The 23,537-nt window shown below is 40.7% G+C and overlaps 1 protein-coding gene across 2 annotated transcripts in view; it reads left to right on the forward strand.

The window, feature by feature from the left end:
- NBAS (NBAS subunit of NRZ tethering complex) overlaps positions 1–23,537 on the forward strand; it is a 215,911-nt gene that overhangs the window by 107,890 nt on the left and 84,484 nt on the right. For both annotated transcript variants that reach the window (XM_066611939.1, XM_066611948.1), the window contains exons 30-33: positions 1,865–2,094; positions 6,302–6,414; positions 12,566–12,679; positions 22,960–23,073. In XM_066611939.1, the coding sequence (XP_066468036.1) occupies positions 1,865–2,094; positions 6,302–6,414; positions 12,566–12,679; positions 22,960–23,073 (571 nt within the window). The remainder of the gene's footprint in view (positions 1–1,864; positions 2,095–6,301; positions 6,415–12,565; positions 12,680–22,959; positions 23,074–23,537) is intronic.

The following is a 23,537-nucleotide window of genomic DNA, read 5'->3' on the forward strand; positions in this document are numbered from 1 at the left end:
GTAATCTGTATATGCACACACTTTCTCTCCAAGCTTTTTCTCTCCAATCCTGTCATTAAAGTTTGTGAATTACAGTGGTGTCGCTTTTTTATTTATGTGCAGTTTATCTGAAAGCTCTTTTCTCTCTTCCGCTATCTAGCACTCAAGTGAGCTTTTGTGTTGTCAAATTTCTGAAGATAAATTACACATCTTTTTAAGCATTTCATATTATTGTTGACTTTTATTATAGGTTTGAGACTTTATTGCTTATGGCTGCTAATCTCGGTTACTTTCACTAAGAGCAAATTAGAAAATTTCTAAAGAAGTTGCAGGAGGAGAATGGCATCTGAGATTTAAATCCAAAATTGAAATTTGTTACTTTTTAATAGCAATACTTATTTTCCAAGTCATGTCAAGGAGGAAAATAATACTATAATTAAAGCTCTTGTTTCTTGATAATAGAAGTTGATCATGTTGAGCAGGTCCAGTCCAAGAGGCAGCAATGTATGTCTCTCTCCTCTTTAATTTAAGTGGAGGAGAAATTGTGTTGGTCTCTTTTGCTATTCCCCCTTTTTTTGCTGCTGTTCTTGTGTTCATGTTAGCACTGGCGTGTCCCACTACCTTCTCCTTGCCAGCCCAGCCATTTAAAGGACCCAGGACTGACAAGGAAAAGGGTAAAGTAAAGGAACAGCCATGCTCTGCTGCTCTCTTTCCTTGATTACTACCACCTGCTGCTTCTCTTCTTCTTTGGACTCATAGGCTGGGTGGAGCATGCAGGGAGTAAAAGCTGCAAGCATGCTCTGCCCATCCTGTGTGTTTGAAGAAGCAGCTTGGTCAGGAACAGCAGTATGTCAGAATGCCAATGCAAGGGAGGGCACCAGGATGAGGTCTCTTGTTATCTGGTGTGCTCCCTGGGACATTTGGTGGGCCGCTGTGAGATACAGGAAGCTGGACTAGATGGGCCTATGACCTGATCCAGTGGGGCTGTTCTTATGTTCTTATGTTCAACAGAGGCTGAGGTAAGGGAGCGAAAGGGTTGTCACCTGCCTTTGCCCCCTCCTTGTTTGCCTAAGCAGAAGGAGGTGGATCGATCCTCTTTGGATTACTCATTGTAGTGAGTGATACCAAGATTGCTTTGTGCTGCTTCTGAAGCCTCTTTATTGTGGTTACTTATGGCAGTGGTGCTGGAGGAAGAGATGGGTAGCTGCTGCCCCAATTCTCCTTACTCACTTTTAGCAAGCGAGAAGGGGATCTGTGTGCCTATAGAAGTGACTAGATCTGCAGTATGCCAGAGTGGGGTGAGCTCAGCTGGACTGGCCTTTGTTCTGAATAGTCTAATATTAATATCCTAGCCAAATGCTTTAGCAGTGTATGTGTGTGTTTCTAAAGGGGCAGATGAATTTGACGTATATGCTCTCTCTGGGCTACTTCTTGGTTTGTCCAAAACCCAGAAAAAAAACTTTCTGTTAGGAAATTTGTGTTCTGTTACTAGAACTGGCAGTGGCCTTCAAATAGTGTTTGTAGTACTATAACTTTTTTCAGGAGTTAGCTAGGAGTATCTCACTGTGAAGACTAACAGCATCTTGTTCGCCATTATCAATTTTCCTCTGCAGTTTACAACCACAGAGAAGTATTCTTGCCCACTAGGTCCAAAGCTTGACCTGGCACAGCAAGTGGATCCAAACATATCCCACCCAATTCCAAGGGTGGAAGCTTAGGTTGCATTTCATTTAGCAATCAGTTTATTAAAAATTAAATGCTTTGGTCTTGATGAAGCTGAAAGCTATTCCAAATAACATGTTTTTAAAATGCATGACTATATTTCAGAGTAATCCTTGCATGCAAAAAAACCCCTTGTATGACGTGTTTGCTGTCTTTTCTTTAGATTTTTACAGAAAGCCTTCTTTGTTCAAGCCGACTGGAGAACATCCATTTAGCTGGGCAAATGATGCATTGCAGTGTTTGGTCAATAGATCCCCCAGTTAGTGTTTCTTCAAAAGGCAAACCACAATACAGAGTCTGCTATGAGAAAAGCATTGAATTAGTTTTGGCAGCTAGCAGAGAGTACTTCAATTCATCAACTAGTCTGACTGATCCGTGCATGGATTTGGCCAGGTAAACAAACTACATTGAATACCTTATTACTTTCTCTTCCCCCCTTTTTTTTAGATTATAACATCTACTTAAACAGGCAAATCTTTGATTATGTTCCCTTTTCAGTGCTTGAACTTTTTTCCTTTCCCCTCTCTTGGATACTTGAGCATGGCTAAGGCTGCTGTAATATTAATATATTTTGGGAAGTAAATTAAATGTTGATCTGACTAGGAAGTGGTGGTATAAATATATTTTTAGCGTGGTGTACATTGAACCTACCAGGGAACATGAGCACCAAGAATGCTGGCTGGTAGTTTTAGTAATCGATATTAATATTGAATCTGTGTAATCTGTACAGCTGTGAAACAGCAATGATGTTTGTTGGACATCTTGTTGTGTGTACCTGCATGTTGTTTAAACTTGAAAGGCTTACACAAATATGAAAATGAATCCTCTAAAAAGTACTTGACAGCCTTGAGCATACACTGCCAAGGAAATACCGTTGGCCCTCAGCATCCATGAGGGTTCTGTTCCTGAAACCACCGTAGATACCGAAGCTGTGGATAAGTGAATCTGCAAGTTGGATCACCTGACCTCCGTACATGACTGGAAGTGCTTTCTGGTCACAGTTGGAGTACTTCCAGGGTACCCCTTGGAGTTGGAGTTGGAGTACCCCTTGGAGTTGTTGGAAAGTTGGAAACTTCTGGTTTTGGGGAAAAAATGAAAGTGCCTCTCTGACACCTCCATGAGGTGTTCTGAGGCCACACACTGCCTCCCTGGTTATCGGAAAGCATCCTGGACGTGACCGGAATGTGTTTCTGGTTGAGTCCAGGAGGGCAGGTGGGCCCTACATGGCAGATTTGAACCTGTAGTGAGTCAGATCCATGGTTACCAAACCCATGAATAAAAAAGGGCCCACCTGTACTTAGCAACTATCATAGGAGTATGTATTACTTTGAAGAAGATCTAATCCTAACTTCATGTCAGCTTAGAGGAGCAAGCATTGAGAAAGCAATGGCTTCTTCTTTGTTCTTGGTGTTTTTTGTTTTTTTTAAAAAGATGCATTTATTAATATTACAATTCAGCCACTGAATTAGGAATGAAGAGAACCTAAACTTGGCTTTTGTGTAACCAACTTTTCTGCTTAGAGACCAGGATTAATATGAGATATTGAAAGAAAATGAGGTCCGGGATTAGTTAAATGTATTCTTTAGGTTCCAGCTATGAGGGTTATTTCATACAAGCACAATCCCTAAAGAGAAATCCCACCTGTATAGGAAATGGATGCATATCCCATAAACAAGTTTCTTTTTTCCTCTGGATGAGCAAACAAGTTGCATATGTTTTGAGCACATAGAGTTCCTTCCAACTTGTTGAATATGAGAATGACGGGGGGGGGGCAGTCACGGAGGCCTCCTTGAGATAAAGGAACATTTGTGATGCACTCTGACTGCATCACTGCTGGAAAGTTGGATAGGACTGGGCCCTTAGTTGGTATACTGTTATCAGGTGGATGTAACTGCCAAATACAGTGGCACTGTTAGAGCAAGTCTCCATTTATTTTGTAAACTGACAGAGCCCTTACACAGTGGCATTATGATGGCATTTTTGTATGTGAGATGCTTTGATGATCTTTCTAATGAAGAAAGAATGAGAATCATCGCAAAGAAAATGTTAGTTTTGTTTGTCTGAACTCTGAGAAATAATTCACAGGAATGTTTCAGGAGTGGAAAGAAAACAATATAATGTGAATATATTACTTAATGGTGACTGTTTTGCTGGCTTAAACCTCTGCTCTGTGTTGTTTGAATGTGTGCTGTTGGAATGTATCTCCTTTTTCGTCCCCACTGGAACTTGAATTGATTATCCTTTCCCTGTAATTCAGCTACTCCTATTTTCTTATTTTTTTTGGTGAGTTTTGAAAACCTTGGATAACAGTTGCTACCATTATATTTCCATGTTTATTTTTGGTATAGACCTTCACTCCTCCCACTTCAATCTGTCTTTCCTTCTGTTTCCCCACTATTTTTCCCCTTCTGTGCCAAATGTTTTGTACTGCTGTTTCCATCCTTAAGTTTGTTTGGGGGACCTCTAGTTTGAAACCTCACGAAAAGTAACTCACCTTTTTCTCTATTTCTGTTTCATGAAAATTTTTGCTGTGTGAAATATTTGAAATAGGTTTCCCCTGCAACAAACATGCAAATGGGAAAGAACTGAAAGTTTTTCAGTGTACAGAATGAACTCTTCAACATTCTCCTACATATTAACTTGAAATGAAATCTTTTTGTTTCATGATCTTGGTATTAATTTTCTGTTCCAGTGACATTGTCATTTTAAGTGGAAATTTCAGAAATGAGTCTTTGCTTAGATGAAATCAAAGTATGATTTTGAAAAAAAAAAAAATATTTAAAATTAAAATTGGGAAGAAAAGAACAAAATTTACAGGAAAGAAAGACATGAGCATGTTTTCCCGCTTCCCACAGGATTCATGGTAGTCTACAAAATAATGATTCTTCCCCTAATCAGGTTTTGCAGAGATCTCTAAAAATCAGCTTTAATTGAATAATTTGGGTCCTACTGGTGAACCGTTATGAAGTGGCTTCAATTTCTTGACTTTAGTAACTTCCTTGCTTTTATAATGGAACAGTTACAGTTGCCAAAGTGTGTTGGTTGGTTGGTCAGTCATGCAGTTCTGCTTGAATTTTAAGGGAAAATTTTCTCCACATTAGTAATAAGATTGCTGACTAATTGGCTTTCCCTGTGACCAACTCGATAGGTAAAAAGGAAAAGATAAATCCATGGCAAATGAGGTGGATTTTACCTGCTACCTCATCCATATACAGAATGATTGCTTATTAGACATGCTTCCTTTCAACTTGCAAACTCCTAGTGAAATGCTAACTTATAGCAATTAACTCATGGATTTTTCTTGGCAGAAATGCATGTTCCTTTCCATCCCGCTTCTAATAGTTTTATATAAAACTATAGTCTTACAGTTTTATATATAGTTTTACAAAAACTTTAGTTTTTATAGTTTTATAAAAAAAACTAGTTTTATAGTTTGCGGTGACCAAACTCACCACCACTGCACAACAAAAAAGTGGTCCCCATTCGGACCTCTTCTTTCCGTTCCACATTGGCAGCACGCAAAGTCCCCCTTATTCAGGGGACAGGGAAGCTCTGGACAGTCGCATTGCTTGTCCAGCATCCCAGAAGACTGTGCAACAGGACTTCTGGGCAGATGCGGCTGCCCAGAGTGTCCCTGTCTCCCAAATGAAGGGGACTTATTAAACAATATAAAAATATTGTTTAATAGCATCCAGCCTTTAAAGCCATCACTGGGGTTTCTGATTTATGTGCTGCTTTCCCTCAAGTGCCCATGAAACTCACAGTTTTTAATTAAGTATTTTTTAAAATGTACCTTGGAATATAGCATTTAAAATAACTTTTTCAGAAGATAACCAATTCAAATAAAGCATGATATCAATAATCCAATAAGCTAATAATAATAAAAATCTCATAGCGCAAATTTAATAGAGCAGTATGATTAAACAGGGGTGGCATTTGGATTGGCCAGGTGTGATGCTGGCCAAGTGCCCATACCCCTCAAAGTGCACATCTGATCAGGGACACTTGATGCTTCTCTCACCTGTGGGATTTGCCATGGTTTGGTAGAAGGATGTTAAGGGAGTAAACTCTGGTCTTCCTTGCACCAAAAAGACATGGCCTCCTTATTAATGATGATTTGCTACCTGCAGTGCAGTCAGAGCAAGAATCTGTGCATAGAAGAGATGTTAAATCTCTTTAAGAGGGGGAGATGGCGTACTAACTCAGCCAGTGTTACTCTGCTGCCCCTGGCTGACTTCCTATGATAGCAACAACAAAAAGAACTATTGAGTCTGATGTTAGCTATCTTCTCCCAGACCTCTCACTGATGTCAGCACTGCTGCCACATTCATCCTGCTGCTGACGTTTAGAGCTGTCTTCTTTCTGTGTGTTTGTGATACTTATCTCACTTATTGCACAAAACTAAATTGAGGCAAATTAGTCTGGAATAGTGTGACTGCCTCAAGGGGTCTTCAGGAGCACTATGGTAAAGAGTGGGAATTTGAACCCAGGTCTGCACTGGTCTAGCAAGGCCATAATGCAGTCTTTTACATAATAAAGATGTTTCTTTTATTTTTAGAAAAGATGTTTCAAATACTTGCACTCTTTTTTTCCCTTTAAGATCTTGCTTACAACTTATTACAGACTGCCCCTCTGTTATTCAAGAAGAATTGGATCTTATTCGGGGTCTTGGCTATCTTGAAGAATTTGGTGTGAAAATATTGCCATTACAAGGTATAGTTGACTAATTGTATATTATATAGGATCGGTCGAGCGGGGGGGGGAGTGAATACAGTTTCGTGCATTCACAAATATTTTTAAAAAGTTCATCCTATACAGTTAGATTTCTCTTAAAGTGATGTTAAAAAAAATCATTTTTTCTAGATTGCAGTCAACATGATCTAGGCATCACTCTGCCATGATCACCATGGCGACCAAGAATGTAATCCTGGTGAGCACAATTAGGAAGCCGTCTGTAGCACTTTCTTGTTAGCACCTCAGTTGGGTTGCAGGCCACCCTCTGCAGCTGCTGAGTCACTGTTTCCCCCCTCCCCATCCTTGCTTCCCTCCTGAGCTGAGCCGGAGCAGGTAGTGGCATTTTAAAATCTCCCTTTTATTTTGTTTTGGTTCCTTCCTCTCTGCAAAGCTCTCTAGTCCCTTCCTGAGCTCTTCCCATGGCCAGTAATCCTAACTGGCCTCTCCCCTTTCCCATTTCTCACCCTAGAAAGGAAAATGCTCAAAAATTACCTGTCCACTTTGTCTCAGCAGGGAAGAAGCCTGGGAGAGGGGAAGTCTCGGCTTGGAACATATAAGACCTTAGTTGAGTTCTGGCTCGCAGAAATATGCTTCCTCTGAGCTTTCCATGGTCCTGCACCTCCAACCTCATCGCTCCAGGAGAGATCAGAAACAGACACTGGGATAAAAGCTTTTTGCTGTTCGTTCTCCCCTCCCCACCCCCTGCAAAACCACAATCCTCTCTTCACCAATTCTTGCTGCCACCACCACCATCATCTTCATATGATCCTGGTGGCAGCAACAGTCGTCATGTGTCCTGCTGCTGGATGTTGTTATTCTTGAATGTTACTTGCCCAGGAGACACCAGAGTGTGGCCATGAGGCATTTCTTTTCCCTTTACTCCAGTTTGATCATAGTGATGCCATCTCGTGTCACCTCAAAACCGAATACAGTTTGAGGACAGGATACTTACAATTTCGAGGAGGAGAAGACACCAGAGTCTTCTCATCCTTGTTTTCACACCTCAAAACAGTTGAAGTCACCCCCAAGTACTACCATGTATGCTTGAAAATGCACATACTAACATTCACACATAGCAGCAAAGATTCATGTGTGCAGTTGTGGCCATTGGACGTATGTTGCCCACTCCAAAATGACTGAAGTTCAGACCAGATATGGTGCAAAATATATAACATTGGGAAGGGGGAAAGAAACCAAGTCAAACGGACACCAATGCAATATTCCTGAGTATCGTTTCTGGACCACTCAATGAACCTGATTAGAGAGTGACAATGGGAGTGTTGCGAAGGAGTAATGGAGGGGCACTGACCTCTTTAACACTGTAGTTATGTAAAGTACAGTTTTCCTAGCACTCTTTGGTTAGTGGGAAGCAAATAGATGCTAGAGAGGACAGGAGAGGGATAAAATGGTTCTAAGAACATGAGCAGAGAAACTAGTAGAGCCACCTGAAACATGGAGATGTGACTGCAGCATAGTTCACAGTAATAAAGAAACAGGTCCCAGAAAGTAGGAAAGGCTTGCTAGCAAGCCAGTTAGCAATGGCTTTATTTAATTGCCATGGGCTGAATTTACTCCCCACCTTATAGGACTGTCAACCAAATGTTTCAATACCTCTGAAATTCAAACCACTGACAAAATTGAAGGGTCCAGGTTCTTCTATATTTTGGAAGGCTTGATGCATCCATTAAGGAGAACTGTACTTCAGGGAGCCTCAAGGAAAGTCTCTGACCTGTCAAAATAACTTGAGCTAATGAAAAAGATAAAACACACAAAAAAGTAAGATGTAAGGAAGTACACGGATCCGGAAGTGCACGAATCCATGGAAAGAGAAGATGGGAAGAAGGGCTATAAGTATAGATGTTCCAGGCAGGGTGGCTAGTGGCTTGAGACAAAAGCAGAGTTCTTGCACCACAAGGCAGAGAGATTGAATCCAAAGGAGAAAGATGCCTGGACCACAATCCAGGTGGGCATTGTGAAAGCTTTTGTAGAGAGATGTCCCAGGAAGGTCTAGTGTAAACTCTAAGGGTTTCAGTAGGTCCGTTGTATCCCTAAAAGTGAGAGAAAAGGATGCTGGAACTGAATGGCTTGGGATGGCCGATATAAGGATGTTTTTGCCAAGGAAAAAGCCTTGATGGGGGCAAGAGATGGTTTCCTTCTCTAGAGAGGTTGAACTTGCAATGCCCAAAAGGGTATCTATCTTATTTACAGGCTTTCCAAAGACTGGTCATGTTTTGGTGCAAAAACTCTAGTGATAGAATTTAGGGGACCAGGCACACAGGGTCTTGCGTGCTTAATTGAATAATGGATAGAGAGGTGGCTTTAGAGGAAAAACAAGATAGTTGCATTAGGGGCAAGAATTCCTCTGTCCTCTAGCCTATGCACACTTTGCCTTCCAGGTTTGATCAAATTGGCCATGTAGTATAAATCCATTCCCAGAGACCAATTCATGTGAAGATAATGGGGGTTCTTGCACAACCTTGTAGCCTACAAACAAGTTGGAGAGTAGAAAAATAATTGGCTCCTATCATGCCCAGCAAGACTTTAAACTCTCCCCCCCCCAAAAAAAAAACAAAACAAAAAAACTTATAGTCCATATCACTTCCTATCAAGTCACATTTGAAACCTAGACTACTTTCATAAATCCAATGGGTGTTTTGGTTCACACATCAAAAAAACCAAGTTGACTTCAGGAAGAAACCAAACTTGCATGGGATGAATTGTGTGAGGAGCAATATAACAAAAACATGTGGATGGAAACAGTTTTGATTTAGACTCTGCATGACAAAAAAATGACACATGGACCAGGATTTAGTTTTGGTACAGTCAAATATCCGATTCCTACTGACTTCCTCAGAGAATCATATGGCTACTCCCATGCTAACCAGTAAGATGTGTTCCTTTCATTGTTAAAGGAACTTTTTACTAGTAATTTTTATTTCGCTTCTTTTAGTGTGTGAAGTACTTATCTCATTCATCCTGTCAACAGCTTTGTGAAGCAACTTTTGTAGTAAGGTTTTGTAGTAAGGAAACAGGCAATGGGTCATCACTCCCCTTTCTTTCTCTACAGTTCCATGTGTCTGAGAAGGTTAACTTGCAATATTTAACATAAACCACAAGTCCACTGTCCATAATTTACAATAACAATTTAATTATTTTTAAGAGGACTTTATTACAGTGTGAAGGTGTTTCCAGACTTTGGGCTTGTATAACTTTCATGGGTCCTTTTTTTATTCCCATGCTTTAGTGTCCAATAAAACTGTTTTTTATTTTTAAAATCATTATATCTGACACGTTTCACGAGTCAATCTGGCATTCTGCTTCAGTGACCTTCCTGTTTTATACCCTTGTTTTTAATGGATTTGTACTGCTAATGACAAATAGTACACATTTTAAAATGCTATTGCAAGTTTCTAAAGCCTTTGTAGCTCTTTCACCTCAAGGTGAAAAGGGAGAGCATTTTTGTGGCTTTGCCATTCAAACTGAAAGCAAAACAGAACACTTCTTTCATAAGTGGTCATCATGGTAATCACTTCGAAATGAATAGCTAATTTGGTAATGCAATGTTCTATGTCAGTGTAGGCCAAGATATAAAAAAATACGAAATTAGCTTCATGTCCAAGGAAACTTTCCAAATGTTTCCTTCAAGCTCAAGCTAGCACAAATCATTTGTATAAACTGAAGGCACTCTCTGAAAGTTGTATTCCAGACAGCATGAGGACTTAATAGTTTCTTGTTGATGGAACTGCATTTGGTTTCAATAAGGCATTTTCATAAGTTTTGCTTTGATTTTTTTCTGCACTGAACACTTCAGTCCTCACTATGTGCTATTTTGCCTCTGCTATCATGCAAGTCCTGCTCATTAGGATGATTTTTATTTTTTAAATTTTTATTTAAAATAAATCGCTGTGCTATTGCTAACAACAATTTTAAATAACAGGCGTCTGCCACTTAATGGCCTTCTACTTAACAGACCACATACACAATGGTGGTCAAAGCACAACAGAGGGCTCTTAATGACACAGTAGGTCTGCCATAGCCTGCAGCAGAGTGTGTGTTAACACAACAGAGACTCTTAATACAAAGAAGAGGCAATCTTTCTCCAGTGACCTGTACAGCTAGCTAGTGTCTGGCAGGGAGTGTCTGTTTACACAACAAAGGCATTAGATTGGGCTGAATGTTCACTTAACGACATAATTGCATAACAAAGGGAATCAGAGAACATATCCCAGTCAAGTGGAACACACCTGTACATATAAAAGCAACTAAAAACTAATATCCCAACTAGCATTCCACTATCAGGCACTTTCTCCACAAAACAGAAGTCTACTTTGTAAATGGGAGAAGCGTTCTGCTCACCCAAGGGGTCCTGATGGAAGCCAAAGGAGTCTTTGGACAAACCAAATGCTCTTTCCATTCATGGAGGGAGCAACTAAAAACACAGCAGTGTTTAAAAACAATAAATCAACAATAATAAAACATTGTGCAAGAGAGGAGCAGTGCACAGTACAAAGAAGTGGCATATATGGTAACTTGTCATGGCAACCTAAACCATCTGCAGCAACAACACTCCACTGGCTAACTGAAATAAAAAAGTTTTTAACCCTAATAACGTGGAGGGTGTCCTAAGTGCATAAGGGAGAGAGTTCCAGAGAAGCGGTGCTACCAACAAGAATGGTGCTACAATACCAGATACTGCCTTTGGAGGCAGAACCCAAAGCAAGGCCCCCTCAGATGACCTTGGATGGGCAGGAGGATATGGAAGCAGGCTGTTTCTGAGAGATAAACTGTTCTCTGGAATATAAACTGGCCGTAATGGGCAAGTTCAACAATAACACCTTGGTTGGGTCTGGAAATGAACAGGCAGACAATGTATCTTGTTATGTTAAATGATTTCCTGTCAGTTATTTTGTGACTGTCCTGTCATGGCCAACACCCTTTTTTCAGAGAAAGTACCATGTATCCTTTTCACAGGTACATCTGAAACGCCAGTTGAAATAGATATGAGAAGAATCTTATTCACAAATTATTTTTTTGTGATGCTTATAAATCAAATACTACACACAATTAAGAGGGGTTGCATCTGGTCCTCAAGTATATAATCTAATATAGATTTTTGCTGTTGGGAGCTCTCTCCGTGAATGGAAGGAGCATTTGTTTTGTCCAAGGATCCCTTTGGCTTGCACCAGGATCCTTTGGGTGAGCAGAAGGCTACTCCAGTTCACAGAGTGAACTTCTGTTTTGTGGAGCAAGTGCCTGACTTTTGGAAGTGCTAGTTGGGGTATTTCTCCTAGCAATAAGCAAGGAATATGTGAATTCCTTTCTTACTGAATTTAGAAAGGAATTTTTTAAAAATGTGAATAAAATTCTTCTTGACCCTGACTTGGCCAAAATGTTCTTAACAGAGTGCAACAAATGTGGAGAAATAGTACTTTGCTATGCAAAAAAAGAGACTTTGTTCTCATTGCGGTTGCAAGCCTGTGTCGGAGTTGAATCATTTCAGGTAAGGGCTGCTCACATGATTAAGCACTTCTCTACACAAAAGCATTATCTCCACATTTAAAAAAAACAAACAAAACCTGGTATGTTAGGGCACTTGCTTTTAGCCAAATTTCTCCCTGATATACTAATTTTCTGTGTGGAAGGTGTGTTTTTCTTTGGTGGGAAATTATTAAATCATATGTTAAATCAAAATTAAAGCATGTGAGCCCCAGCCGGAAGTGCTGTAAGTCCAGAAAAGGGTTTGCAAGAACCATGCCAAAAAAGAATCATGCCAGAGTTTTTGTGCCCAAATCCTGAGTTTTGTGTGCTCTCCATACATTTAAAACTGGAACAGTGCTGCAGATTTTTGTTTCTGTGGTATTAGCAATCCAAAATAGGATGAGTGATATTTCCATCCATATGATTTCTTCTTGCATGTAAAAAACAAAGTGACCCAGATGTTTAAAAATGGATGAACTTTTTCAGTTGAGTAAATGCATTGAGTTTTTTTTTTTATTGGGGTGGATTGGTAAACCCAGTTATGCAAACACTATGGATTTTTTTATGTGTGCACTTAACCAAAATACACCTCAATCAGCAACACATTCTCTTTCGTGGTATTAGTGCTTAACATAATGTATCTTCCCAACAGTGCGTCTGTGCTCTGATCGACTCAGCCTTATCAAGGAGTGTCTCTTGCAGCTGCCAACAAACTACAAGCAATCAGCCAAGCTTTTGGGACTAGCAAATTTGCTGAGGGTTGCAGGTAAACAGAAAGCTTTGATGAAAGGTACCTGTGTTTTATGGAGGATTGATTTGAAGGTGTCCCTACTTTTTCTTTAGGGAAGCTTGACGTGCTTTTCTGGTGTAATAATGTATAGATGGGGCTTTGGTAGCTACAGGGAATCTGATCTTGGACCTCCCATGGATGCTGAAATTTACAGATAATCAAATCCGCTATTTTTGACCCTGTAAGCCCTCCGAAGGGGACCGAGGCAGGCTTCCCCGGGCCTCAGAATGGCTTATATGGCATAAAAACATCTGGTTTCCCTCAGAAAGCCCTTCGGAGGGGACCAGGGTGCAGCTTCAGTCACCACCTGGCACCAGCACTGGCTCAATGTGGGTCCAGGGGACTAGCGTTGAGCCAGATCCGCGGATACAGAGGCCCAATCTATATAACACTTTGCAACTCGTTACAACTGTCTCTTCTACTTAAAATACTAATGGATTTATCTGAATTTAGAGGACAGTGCTTCTGTCATAAGTAGAACAAGTAAACCTGTAGTTAGTGTTAAATCCCGCTAAATCCCCTGTTCTTGTCAAATGTGAAAAACAGGTACTACTAGTATCCTTTATGTGTGATTTGAATTCTGCGTAGGCTGCGTTCTTTCAAAGTCATGTTTATTTGCAGTTCTGGAATTGTAAGCCAGTTCAGATTATATCAAAGTTGCTGCATGTGGAGTGGAGTGAGGGTGTACCTGCTGTCTTCATCTGGTCTCTGAGCTCTGTCTTTGACTGTCAATGTGGGAATCACCCATCTGAATGTAGTTCTACACATATACACCAAAATTGCTTAGTCAGTTCTGGAAATTCACTGCACCATTTTGACCTATGTGCATAGTGTTTTATGTGTCTAGGGCTGCATTTGGATGAGAGGGTTCTAGGATCCTTAGAAAATAGGTGCCCCTTACCCTGTTCTCCATGTTAGGCCAGACCATGTTAGGCCTGATCTGACCCACTGTCATATCGTATTTGAGAGCTGAAGCCCACAGTGCAATGGTTCTGATATTGGATCACCAGAATTATGTTTTGCTGCTTATGTGGTGAAACTTGCACTTGCTGTAATAAATACTGGTTATTAAGCAAGTCTTGGAGCTCCCTTTTCTTATCCTTCATAACCAGCATTAATGAAACACATTACTATTGAATTATGAAATAATATTGTTGTGCCATCCCTATGTGTGGCGTTACTCAGTAACATAAGCAAAATAGAGGACCTTGTCTACTCCTTGGCGCAATTAAAATTGTCTTATTGCTAGAGGTGTTCTGTAAAAAGAAATTAAGATTTCACTTTTTTCCAAGGAAAAAGTGCTGAAAGTGATGTTGTGTTTTTATTCCAAGTGCACATTTTAATAAATTATAGCTATAAATTATACTAGCTTTAAAAGTGTGCTTTGTACGTGATATAGTGTCAGCAGATGCAACCACAGTCATTATACAGTCAACTAGGTGTTAGAAAATGGTTTTGTTTGTTTGTTTGTTTTGAAGATTTGGTTTTTTTTTTCTTGTTTACAAAAATGAAAATTGAAGAAACTGGTGTTAGGTTTTTATTTTGTTATCAATGAAAAATCACACCTCTACTTATTGTATTACTATTCCTGCCATTGTTTTTTTTTTTTTCTTCTAAATAATAATCCATGTATGCAAAACTCAAAGTATTTGTGCATAACCTTAGATTTGGAGAAGCTTAGTTCTGACAGTGACAGTAGCCTATTTGTAGGCTTTTAATATATTGTGTTGGCAAAAAGAAATAGTCTAGTGATTTCAAATATATATGAAAGCAATTTGTGCCTTTTACATTGTGGAAGATTGCCAGTTGTCAAGGAATTTTTTTTAATGAAGGTGAAGAGCTAAGGAATTGTACAACTAGTTCTGCTATAGTGTAATGGTGGGTGGGCTTATTTCTCAGAATTAGTGCACCTGTATTTCATGGGAGACAGGGCTTTCAAAAGCGGTTTGTGCTATGTGTTGGGGTTGGCATCTTGCATTCAAAATTAAAAACAACCCCACTGTGCATGACATAGAAAATTGCCTTACATCGAGTCACACCATTGTCCACCTTCCTCAGCACTATCAATATCAACTGAGAGTGGATCTCCAGGGTTTCAGGCAGGCATTATTTTCCACCCTATTTGGAGATGCTGGGGATTGAACTTGAGATCTTCTGCATGCAAAGCAAATGCTTTTCCACTGAGCTATGGCCCCTTCCATGCCTTTGGGAGGAACTCAATAGGTTTTTTGGGGATAACAGCTAAATTCTCTCTTTAAATTATTGTTGCTGTTTTAACATTGTGACTTCAGCATTTCTTTTTCTGGTCACTTTGCATTTGCCTTGAAGCTTTTGTCCTTATATAGTGGCTGTTCATTAGACCTGTTGGTTTCCTTATCTAAATAGGGACAATTCTGTATTTTGTCATTCATGTTTATCACAGCAGTGAATTAATATCTACAGTTCTGACAGGAGAAGAAATGGCAGTACAATGTGTCTCTTTTCCCCAAATCTCTGTTCCCCAAATTTATCTTTGCAATGCTCTACATGAGAGCTTGCAAACTACTTGAAAGCTTTGCAAATTCCTGAGAGGCAACTTTAGTATCTTATAATGCCTGTTTATCTGGCTACACTGTATACCTTCCCGCCTCCCACACAGGATGCTACAATGAATTGTGAATACCAAACACTTTGGTAACTATGAAGTCAATAATGATTCTTCTGCTCTTGAAATTATAGTGTGCTGAATATGTGCTACCCTTAAAATTGAAGCATAGGCTGCTTAAGAACGCATAGGTGTTTTATACATTCTGTGCTTGCTGCCCACAAGGTTTGGCGACACTGTGCTAGAGAACACTTATTTGAATTATAGCCTGCTTCCCTCCTAAATTTAATAATAGTTTTAAAAAGCAATATCAATATATCTTACTAAAAAACTACTAAGCAAAAGAGATTTTCATTCTTTTCCTCCTTGGCCAGCAATTACTACTGTTGGAAGACCACTGTAAGAACAGTCTGTGTATAGCAATTGCAAGCCAGTGGTCCTGACTTCCTGAACTAGCCAATGTTTGTTCCCAGAGGCTTGTCCATCACCTCAAGAAGGGAGATGAGTGGTCTCATTGTAAACCAGTCGAAGCTTCTGTAAAATGAGGATCGCCTATTGTCATCTATGCACCACAGATATTTTTAAGAAGCATGAATAATGGAAGTGTTGATGCCAGGTTGCTGAGAACTCTGAGGAAAAGCTCGTAACTAGGGCTCCTGATGGTGCATTAGGTGTTACCAATGCTTCTAGCACTGAGAGCTGAGGGGTCAGCCCAATCAAGTGGGCCCGGTCATGTACATGGGTCCTTAGCTAGTGCCCCACTTGATCAACTCCCTGATGTCATTCCTGAATGTTGGTCTTAATTTTTTAGTGCAGCACGGTCTTGCTCAATGGACAGACCAATCTGAACAAGTGCTGTCTCCAGCAGTTGTCAGAAGCAGGTTGGAGGTCTCCTTGGGTTAAGGGGGCATATTTTTCCTTACCCAAAGTAATGCCCCAGCCTGCCCAATGGGGCTACTTGGATCTGTTTAGCTGGTGGAAGTCCGAACAACCCTGTCTAAGGCTGCAAGGCCTGGGAGGAAGGATAGGATATGACAGAGGAGGCCTCTGCCAATCCCACCCCCAAAAACTTATCCATTCCTGTTCAACCCTCCCTTCTCTTCCCTGGCTCTGAACCACTCTCCAGCTGCTCCTGCACCATCCAGTGCGACTTAACCTACACTGAGTGGTGGAAAACCTGGATGTAGCATCGGCAGGGTGGTGCAGGGCTCCCTGCCAACACTGCTTACTTGGCAGGTGTTACAAATGTGCTGTAAGGCACATTGCAACACCTTCCGCCAGCACAAGTACCACTGCACCAGAGGATCACACCATTTGGATTGCACTCTGAAATGTACATTCCAAAATTTTACTTTGTTGTACTTTGAATGAAAATAATAAATACTGCAGAAAAGTGTTGTAAAATTACTTGGTTGGCAGCATCAGTCATTTTTGAGGCATTTGCCATGAAATTAGTTGTGTAGTTGACAAAACTGAGCAATCCGACACACTTTAAACAACTTCTTCCAGTAGTGTTTTGTCTGTGCTATTTCTGGTTACTCTCTAACATTGCCCCAAGGATAATCTGCTATATGTTTTTAAAAGATGTAATCAAAGTCTTGATCGCCCAGTTCAGGCACAATAGTAAACCATTGTTTAGCACTGTGTGAATCAAGTGGGGGGGGGGGGGTTTGCACTTGCATGCTGCTCCCACCACTCCTCTCTTGTATGCAAGAGAAGGAGACTGAATGTTTAACACAAACCTCACCTCCGTACTGTAAATTAACTTGGGGATCTGCAATTTACTAACTAATTAGAGTTACAGCAAACCAGGATTTCAAACTGCTTTGCTGTAACGGTGGTTGGTTTACCATTACATCTGCACTGGACCAATATTAGAGATTCATAATCTCTCAGTTTAATTTAAATTGCTGTCTAAAAATGAAACAGATTGGTTTTTATAGTTCCTGAGAAACATCGTAGAAAAATCAAAGAATTTAGGATTACTCATGCATACTGATGTAAATCATATTTTTTCCTCTTGTACTCTTGATAAGGCTTTGGGTGATAAAACTTTCAAGAATTCAACTACCTGAAGTCAGTTAATAAAGTTTTGCAGCCCATGGCATTTAATGAAAATGCTGACAAAGCTTTAACTACTCTGTGTAAATGTTGCCTCCAATAAAACTTAATGGTGCCTGCGAAGTATATATGTATCAATTAAAATGTAAAAAGCAAGATCAAAGCTATTTGTTCTTGATAAGCATGTGGAAAGCTGTTCATATCATTCATGTTAGACTTTGTAGATGGTCCCTTTAGGTAGGAAGTGTGCTGGGGGTAGGAAGGTGGTGTGCTTGGTATACATCCTGAGATGGCTGAGGAATTACTAGGGCTGCTCATATGTTGTCTCCCTGGCTGGATGAGGCTGGTGGGCTACCTTTGACTTGGCTGGGGTGAGCCAGCACAATCATGCTGCCTCAAATTGGCAGTGACAGGCTTAGCTGGTCTTTGATGGGCCGGAGCCTTGAGTCAGGTGTATGCTCGTTGATCATCCAGATCATCAGGTGGAGGCAATGGGCTGAAGCCTTTTTCCCCAGTTAGATTGTGCATGCTCTGGGTTGTTAGATAGTGACCTGTTGCAAGTTTTTGATTAAGTGTTAAATTCTGAATAAAAGTGGCCTATAACTCCAAAAGCCTTGGTCTTGTGAGCTTATTTGGAAGTGTGAGGGTAATGTTTCTCCCTCATAGCAGCAGCTCTTTATCTATAGCAGCCTGTCCTTCCCAATCATAATGGGATCTGAATCTCACTGTAATGTTTGGTTGTCTATATTTTAAGTATACTGCTTGTTTTAATTTTTTTTAACTGCCCTGTCAAAAAAAGAGCGGTTGATAAAAATCTTTTGACTTGCTGAACTTTGCCTTTGAAAGCATGACTGGTGTATTAAAGCAGACAGTGTTGGCTTCACCGAATGAGTGATTTCTCTCCTAACCTTCTCTGTTCCCATAATTTCAGCTGGGTCACCTGCGTGAACATTTTAAATGCCCTGCTGCTTTTATTTTTTGTAAGAATATGAAGTCATTCCTGGCACTTCTTGCAATTCCGTTCTATCCATGTGTTGGAGAATATCTTCTGGATCACCTCTACATCTTTACCGTTTATCAATGAGGAAGACTTTAGTGTGATTAGATGTTCTCCTGCAGGTCCAAGGAAATATTTTCTCTATACAACAGCTACATTCCTCAACCTTTTGACATCTGAGTGATGGAAAATGTAGGTTGCCTAGCATGTCAGAGGGTTTTTCCTGACTGATATTTTACTAAGTAAATCAAAATGACAGATTAGCGTGAGGACTCTTACATTACCTGTTCTGGGTCTTCGACTCCTGTTTTTTCTAATCACAAGGGGAGAGGTAATTCAGACAGGTCACCCTTCTAATGCACACTGCAAAACCCCCTTTTAAGTAAGTTTAGCAGCATGTTTAAAGGGACTGTTAAAATGAACATGTCTCATGAGACTAGAAAATGTAACAAAAAGTGAGGGGCAGAGCCAGGACATATGTACAGCATGAGTGCTCATGTCCATTACTGTGTGGTGCCAGTTTAGGCAGTAAAGAATAATGCAAACAGGTTAGGTCCAGGCTTTAGATAACATCTGAAGGTTAGGCACATATTTTTTTATGAGTTGGGAATTGTATAATGTTTTAATTGGGAGGGAGGTCTGATCTAGAGCAGGGATCTCCAAACCCCAGCCCGGGGGCCAGATGTGGCCCACGGCGAGCCTCTGTCCAGCCCACAGCCAGCCTCTTGTCCCCTGAAAGCCTCTGGCCCACTCAACTGAACACGACCAGAGCTGTGCTCTGGTTGTGTCTGGAGAGTGTTCTGAGGGCCAGAGGAAGTTGAATGAATGAGCCCATTCATTCATTTAATCACTCATCTAAGTTTCATCTCTAATTTATTTATATAAATTTATATTTAAAAAAATTTTTCACAACCCCAACACCGTGCCAGATATTTGATGTGGCCCTCCGGCCAAAAAGTTTGGAGATCCCTGATCTACAGGGTAGAGTTGCTGTTAAGCCGGAAGATAACATCTGAAGGTTGCCAGTTCAAGATCACCAGAAGCTTCTGTGAATGGTGAGTCCTTGAGAAGTGACTGACAAGCTGAGTTTCTCCACCTGCTCTTTGGTGAGAGCAAAGAAGCTACCCTCGGCTGCCCTTCTGTGTGAGAGGGAAGGAGCTGTTTATCAGCATAGGAGGCAACTGTAGCCAAAATGGTTAGCAGACTTTTGAAGATCCACCTGGAATGTGGTTGTTCTTGAAAGATTATAACTCTTCATTACTGTAAAAAACCCCTTGGGGGTTTAGAGAGACCCTTCCTATTTGTATGGGAGCAGTGTTCAGTCATGCTACTTCCCACTTGGAATCTCAAGGTATAGGTTTACAGCTCATCAGCTATAGGTGGGAGATGGCGAGAGATTCTCCAATTTATGGTCCATGTTCTTGTGATGATGCTGTTGTCTTTCTTTGTAGCAGTAAGAAAGAAACTGTATTCCCCCAAATCAGAGACTTTTTAATGGATGAATTCTATAACTGGGATCAACTGATGCATTTTTTGTAGCAACCTCAGATGTGTGGGATATTTCTACCTGCTTATGTTTGTACTTTTTTGAGAAAAATGTCAGATTTCAGCGGACGAAGCAGTCTTCAGTAGTTTCTCTTAATTACAGTTTGTTTATTGCCTCATAACATTGAAAAGACCTGGCAGGAATGTTATTTAAGGCTGCCACAAGCTGCAGGAATTGCCATTTGAGTCATTAATTTTAGAAATCTTTTTCTAGTTAATTTTTGCTTCAGAATGACAGTTATGAAAATAAAATTAGGTTAGCCATTCACTCATCTCTAGAATTAGAGATTAAGAGTGGTTTTCTTCACAGAATGTGAAGAATAATTACTTCTGAGTAACAAAGAAATGAGCCTTGTTATTGGGGTAATTCTCTGGGCCTTTCTAGGCCTTGCTTGTTTACACGTTTGTGTAATTACTCAGTAGACTTGATGTCAACTTTTGGGGGTGTCCTCAGGCACAAACCTTGTGGCCCCTCCTTTACATGTGCACATGCATGAACTTGCCAGCTTCCTCCCTTCATCTGCCCAGAAACTGGGGAGTAGAGGGAGGAGAGTCATCCTTTGTGTGTTGCTGCAGCAGCGCTATGAAGGATGACCCCCTGCTGCTGCCTGCCCTTCACATTGCAATCTAAATATCCTCTTAGCTTATCATGTACCGGGGGGGGGGGGGGGAGGCAGCAACCACAGCTGTCCTCTGTACCGAGTGGCGCTTTAACATTCTGAGTTGCCCTGCCCTGGTGCTGCATTGGTGATGAGGCATCTGGGACTTTTAAAATGGGTCCTGGCAAAAAGAATGTCATCTTCTTGGAAGATGGAAACTCTTTCTCTAGGGGGTTTGTGGAAGTCATTGCCTGTCATACTGCAATTCTCATCCACATTGAGCTCTCTGTGTCAGCTACTGTGTTGTTTTTGTTTTTAAAATCACTTTGGCGCCAATCACACACTTGTTGTAATATGTAGCTTCACTGAGAGAGGGTGTTCACAGGTATGATCCCATTTGCCCTTTCATTTTTAACACTTCTTGGATGCCAAAACTGTCTTTCCTTGCAGTGTTTAAGCGTTGATGGATGCATGCGACTTCATGCCTATGTGTTGTTAGAAGCAAATTTTTAATGCATTCTTGACCTGTTGTTTTAATTCCTTCGCCACAGCTAGGAATTGTGCTATCTGAACAGAAGATGGCACAGGGTTTCCAGCTGTAAATATTAACGTGTTTTTGAGTGGCTGTAATCAGTGTTTAAACAGCAGGAACAATTATGAATGGGGAAAATGGTTTTATTAGTAGGGCACCTGGTTTATTATGTCCTTTTATCTAACAGATTAACTGTCTAAATTGTATCTGTCAGGCATTGCAAACTTAAATGGATTCCTAATGATAGTTTTTACTTTCATGAGTAGTAATTTTATTTTTCACTTTCCAAGTCGGGAGCTGTGGGGCTTGTCAGTGAGTTTGTTTGATTGGGAGAATAAAAGGTGGTGCCAGTAGTCTGCAGGGGGTAGGACTTGAAGTGACTCCATTGTGAAGCCTACAGAAACTCAGTAAAAAAAAAATATTTCAAGCTGCGAGTTGCAGGAGCTTCTCCAGTCATGTTGGAATTGACAGTTACCCTTTTGTATACCAGTAGGCATTCAGATAACAGGCACCGAAATGAGAGCGAATGGAGTGAGGATAATGCCAGCATTTCTGGCACTTGAGTTCTTGCAAATCCTGTGGAGACAGAGGGATCCCACTGTTCCTAAACCGATTTTTGTTAATATCTTGAACAACCGCTTAGGCACAATTAAGGGGAAGCAATTTTCTCCGCATCCAAATATGCCCACGTTTCTTTCCAGCAGCAACAGATTGCTCTTGATTAATTGCCTTTACAGGTACCTGAAGAACAAAACAAAAAGTAGATTAAGCACTCTGATTGTGTTATAGTGTCTTCAGCTCTTAGTGTTTTAGCAGAGACTCTCCTCTCCCAGCTGGGCTTTAAATCTGTCAGGAAGGTCTCTTATCGGTTTGCTTGGTAGTTGCATGCATTTTATCTCCAGTATGTCAGTTTGGAAGGTCCTGAGAAGTAGTCAGGAATGCCAGATGTTTCTAATTTTAAGGTCATCTCTTTTTCTAAAGAGCCCATGTCTCACGCACCACGAGCTATGCATATTTTCCCTATGAGCTCATCCCACAAGGATAGGTCTGCATTATACAGATTGAGGTGCAGTTTTTTTTTGTAACACCTAACATTGCCTGAACCTACAAAATGAGGCTGAGGCAAATCAAGTCTGTGTCGCCGCACTGGTTTTATTTTGGGTTAAGTCCTTCACCGTCCAATGCTTGGACCTCAGTGGTAGGGTGCATCTGGGACTGGGCCGCTTTGCTGTCATACCCTGACCACTGCTGGGCCCTGGAGAGTCTCTCCTGCATCCTCACAATGCCCTTGATCCTTCCCCTATTTCCCTTTTCTTGCTGCCCCTTTGTCTTGCTCCTTTCTTTTCCTGCATGCTCTCTCCCCATCCCCACTACTTGTTTCCTTCTTCTTCCATCTTACCTCTACTTCCTGCACTTGTCTTTTCTTGACATTTTCCAGGTTCTCTCTCCTGTTCTCCCTTCTCTTGGCCATCTTTGTTTCCCTGTCTTCTCTCTGTTGTCTTTATCTGCTTAATGACATCACTTCCTGCTTAATGTCATCCGGCCTTCAGCAGGAACCATGAATGTTATTTGGCCCCCTGTATAAATGGGTTTGACACCCCTGAACTATAGCTGCAATTCTATACAGATGTATCTGATAATAAGTCCTGTTGAACTGAATGGGACTTCTGAGTAGACATACCTAAGATTGCTAGAAATGTGATTAGATTGATTAATGGGAATATTATTTCATCTTGGAATTTACAATCAGTAAATTGTTGGTGTTCTGTCAGGTCTAAGATCATACAAGTGTGTTAACTGGTATTTGTTCCTCTTTCCCGTGAAACAAGCTTCTTCAATATAAGTGTTCCTTTTACCTGTGGTGTTCTTTCTTACTTATCTATCTCAACAAACCAGGTTGATTTTTATATTTAGGGATATTTGTTCTGATGTTTGCAGGTGATGACCAGAAGGAGAGGAAAGGACAGGTTTTGATCCTATTAGTGGAACAAGCTCTGCAATTTCAGGATTACAAAGCAGCAAACATGCATTGCCAGGAACTCATGGCTTCAGGTGAAGTTCATCTTCCCCTACCACACAATTAAAACTAAAACCATCTCCATGCATGTTCTGCCATAGGTTCTTTTATTCTGTGTTTAATTTTTAAATTTATATAAGTTCTCTTCAGATGGTATCCTCTCCATATGTAACTGTGTGAATGGAAAAATGGAAGCATAACGGCTGCCTACACTGACCAGTCAGGGTTCCAAATTCCATGAAGAAGCTCTTTGCTCTTTCCAAATGTGGACAGGCACTTAGAAAATGTGCTGGGTGCTGGGGCACGGATAACCATCAAACTGCTATTTGCTCCTGTGTGCATTGGCTGTTTATGGAGAGGATCATGTCTGAAAAGGACCTCAGTGGGAATAAAACCTGGAAAGCTAGATGAATTTCATCTGACCTGGGAAGCTTCTGATTTCTAATGCAGTAGCATTTATAGCATGCATGGAGCCAAGATTTTACTTTTTGAAGCTCTG

Source organism: Tiliqua scincoides, chromosome 1 (assembly GCF_035046505.1).
Source record: "Tiliqua scincoides isolate rTilSci1 chromosome 1, rTilSci1.hap2, whole genome shotgun sequence".
Lineage (NCBI taxonomy): Eukaryota > Metazoa > Chordata > Lepidosauria > Squamata > Scincidae > Tiliqua > Tiliqua scincoides.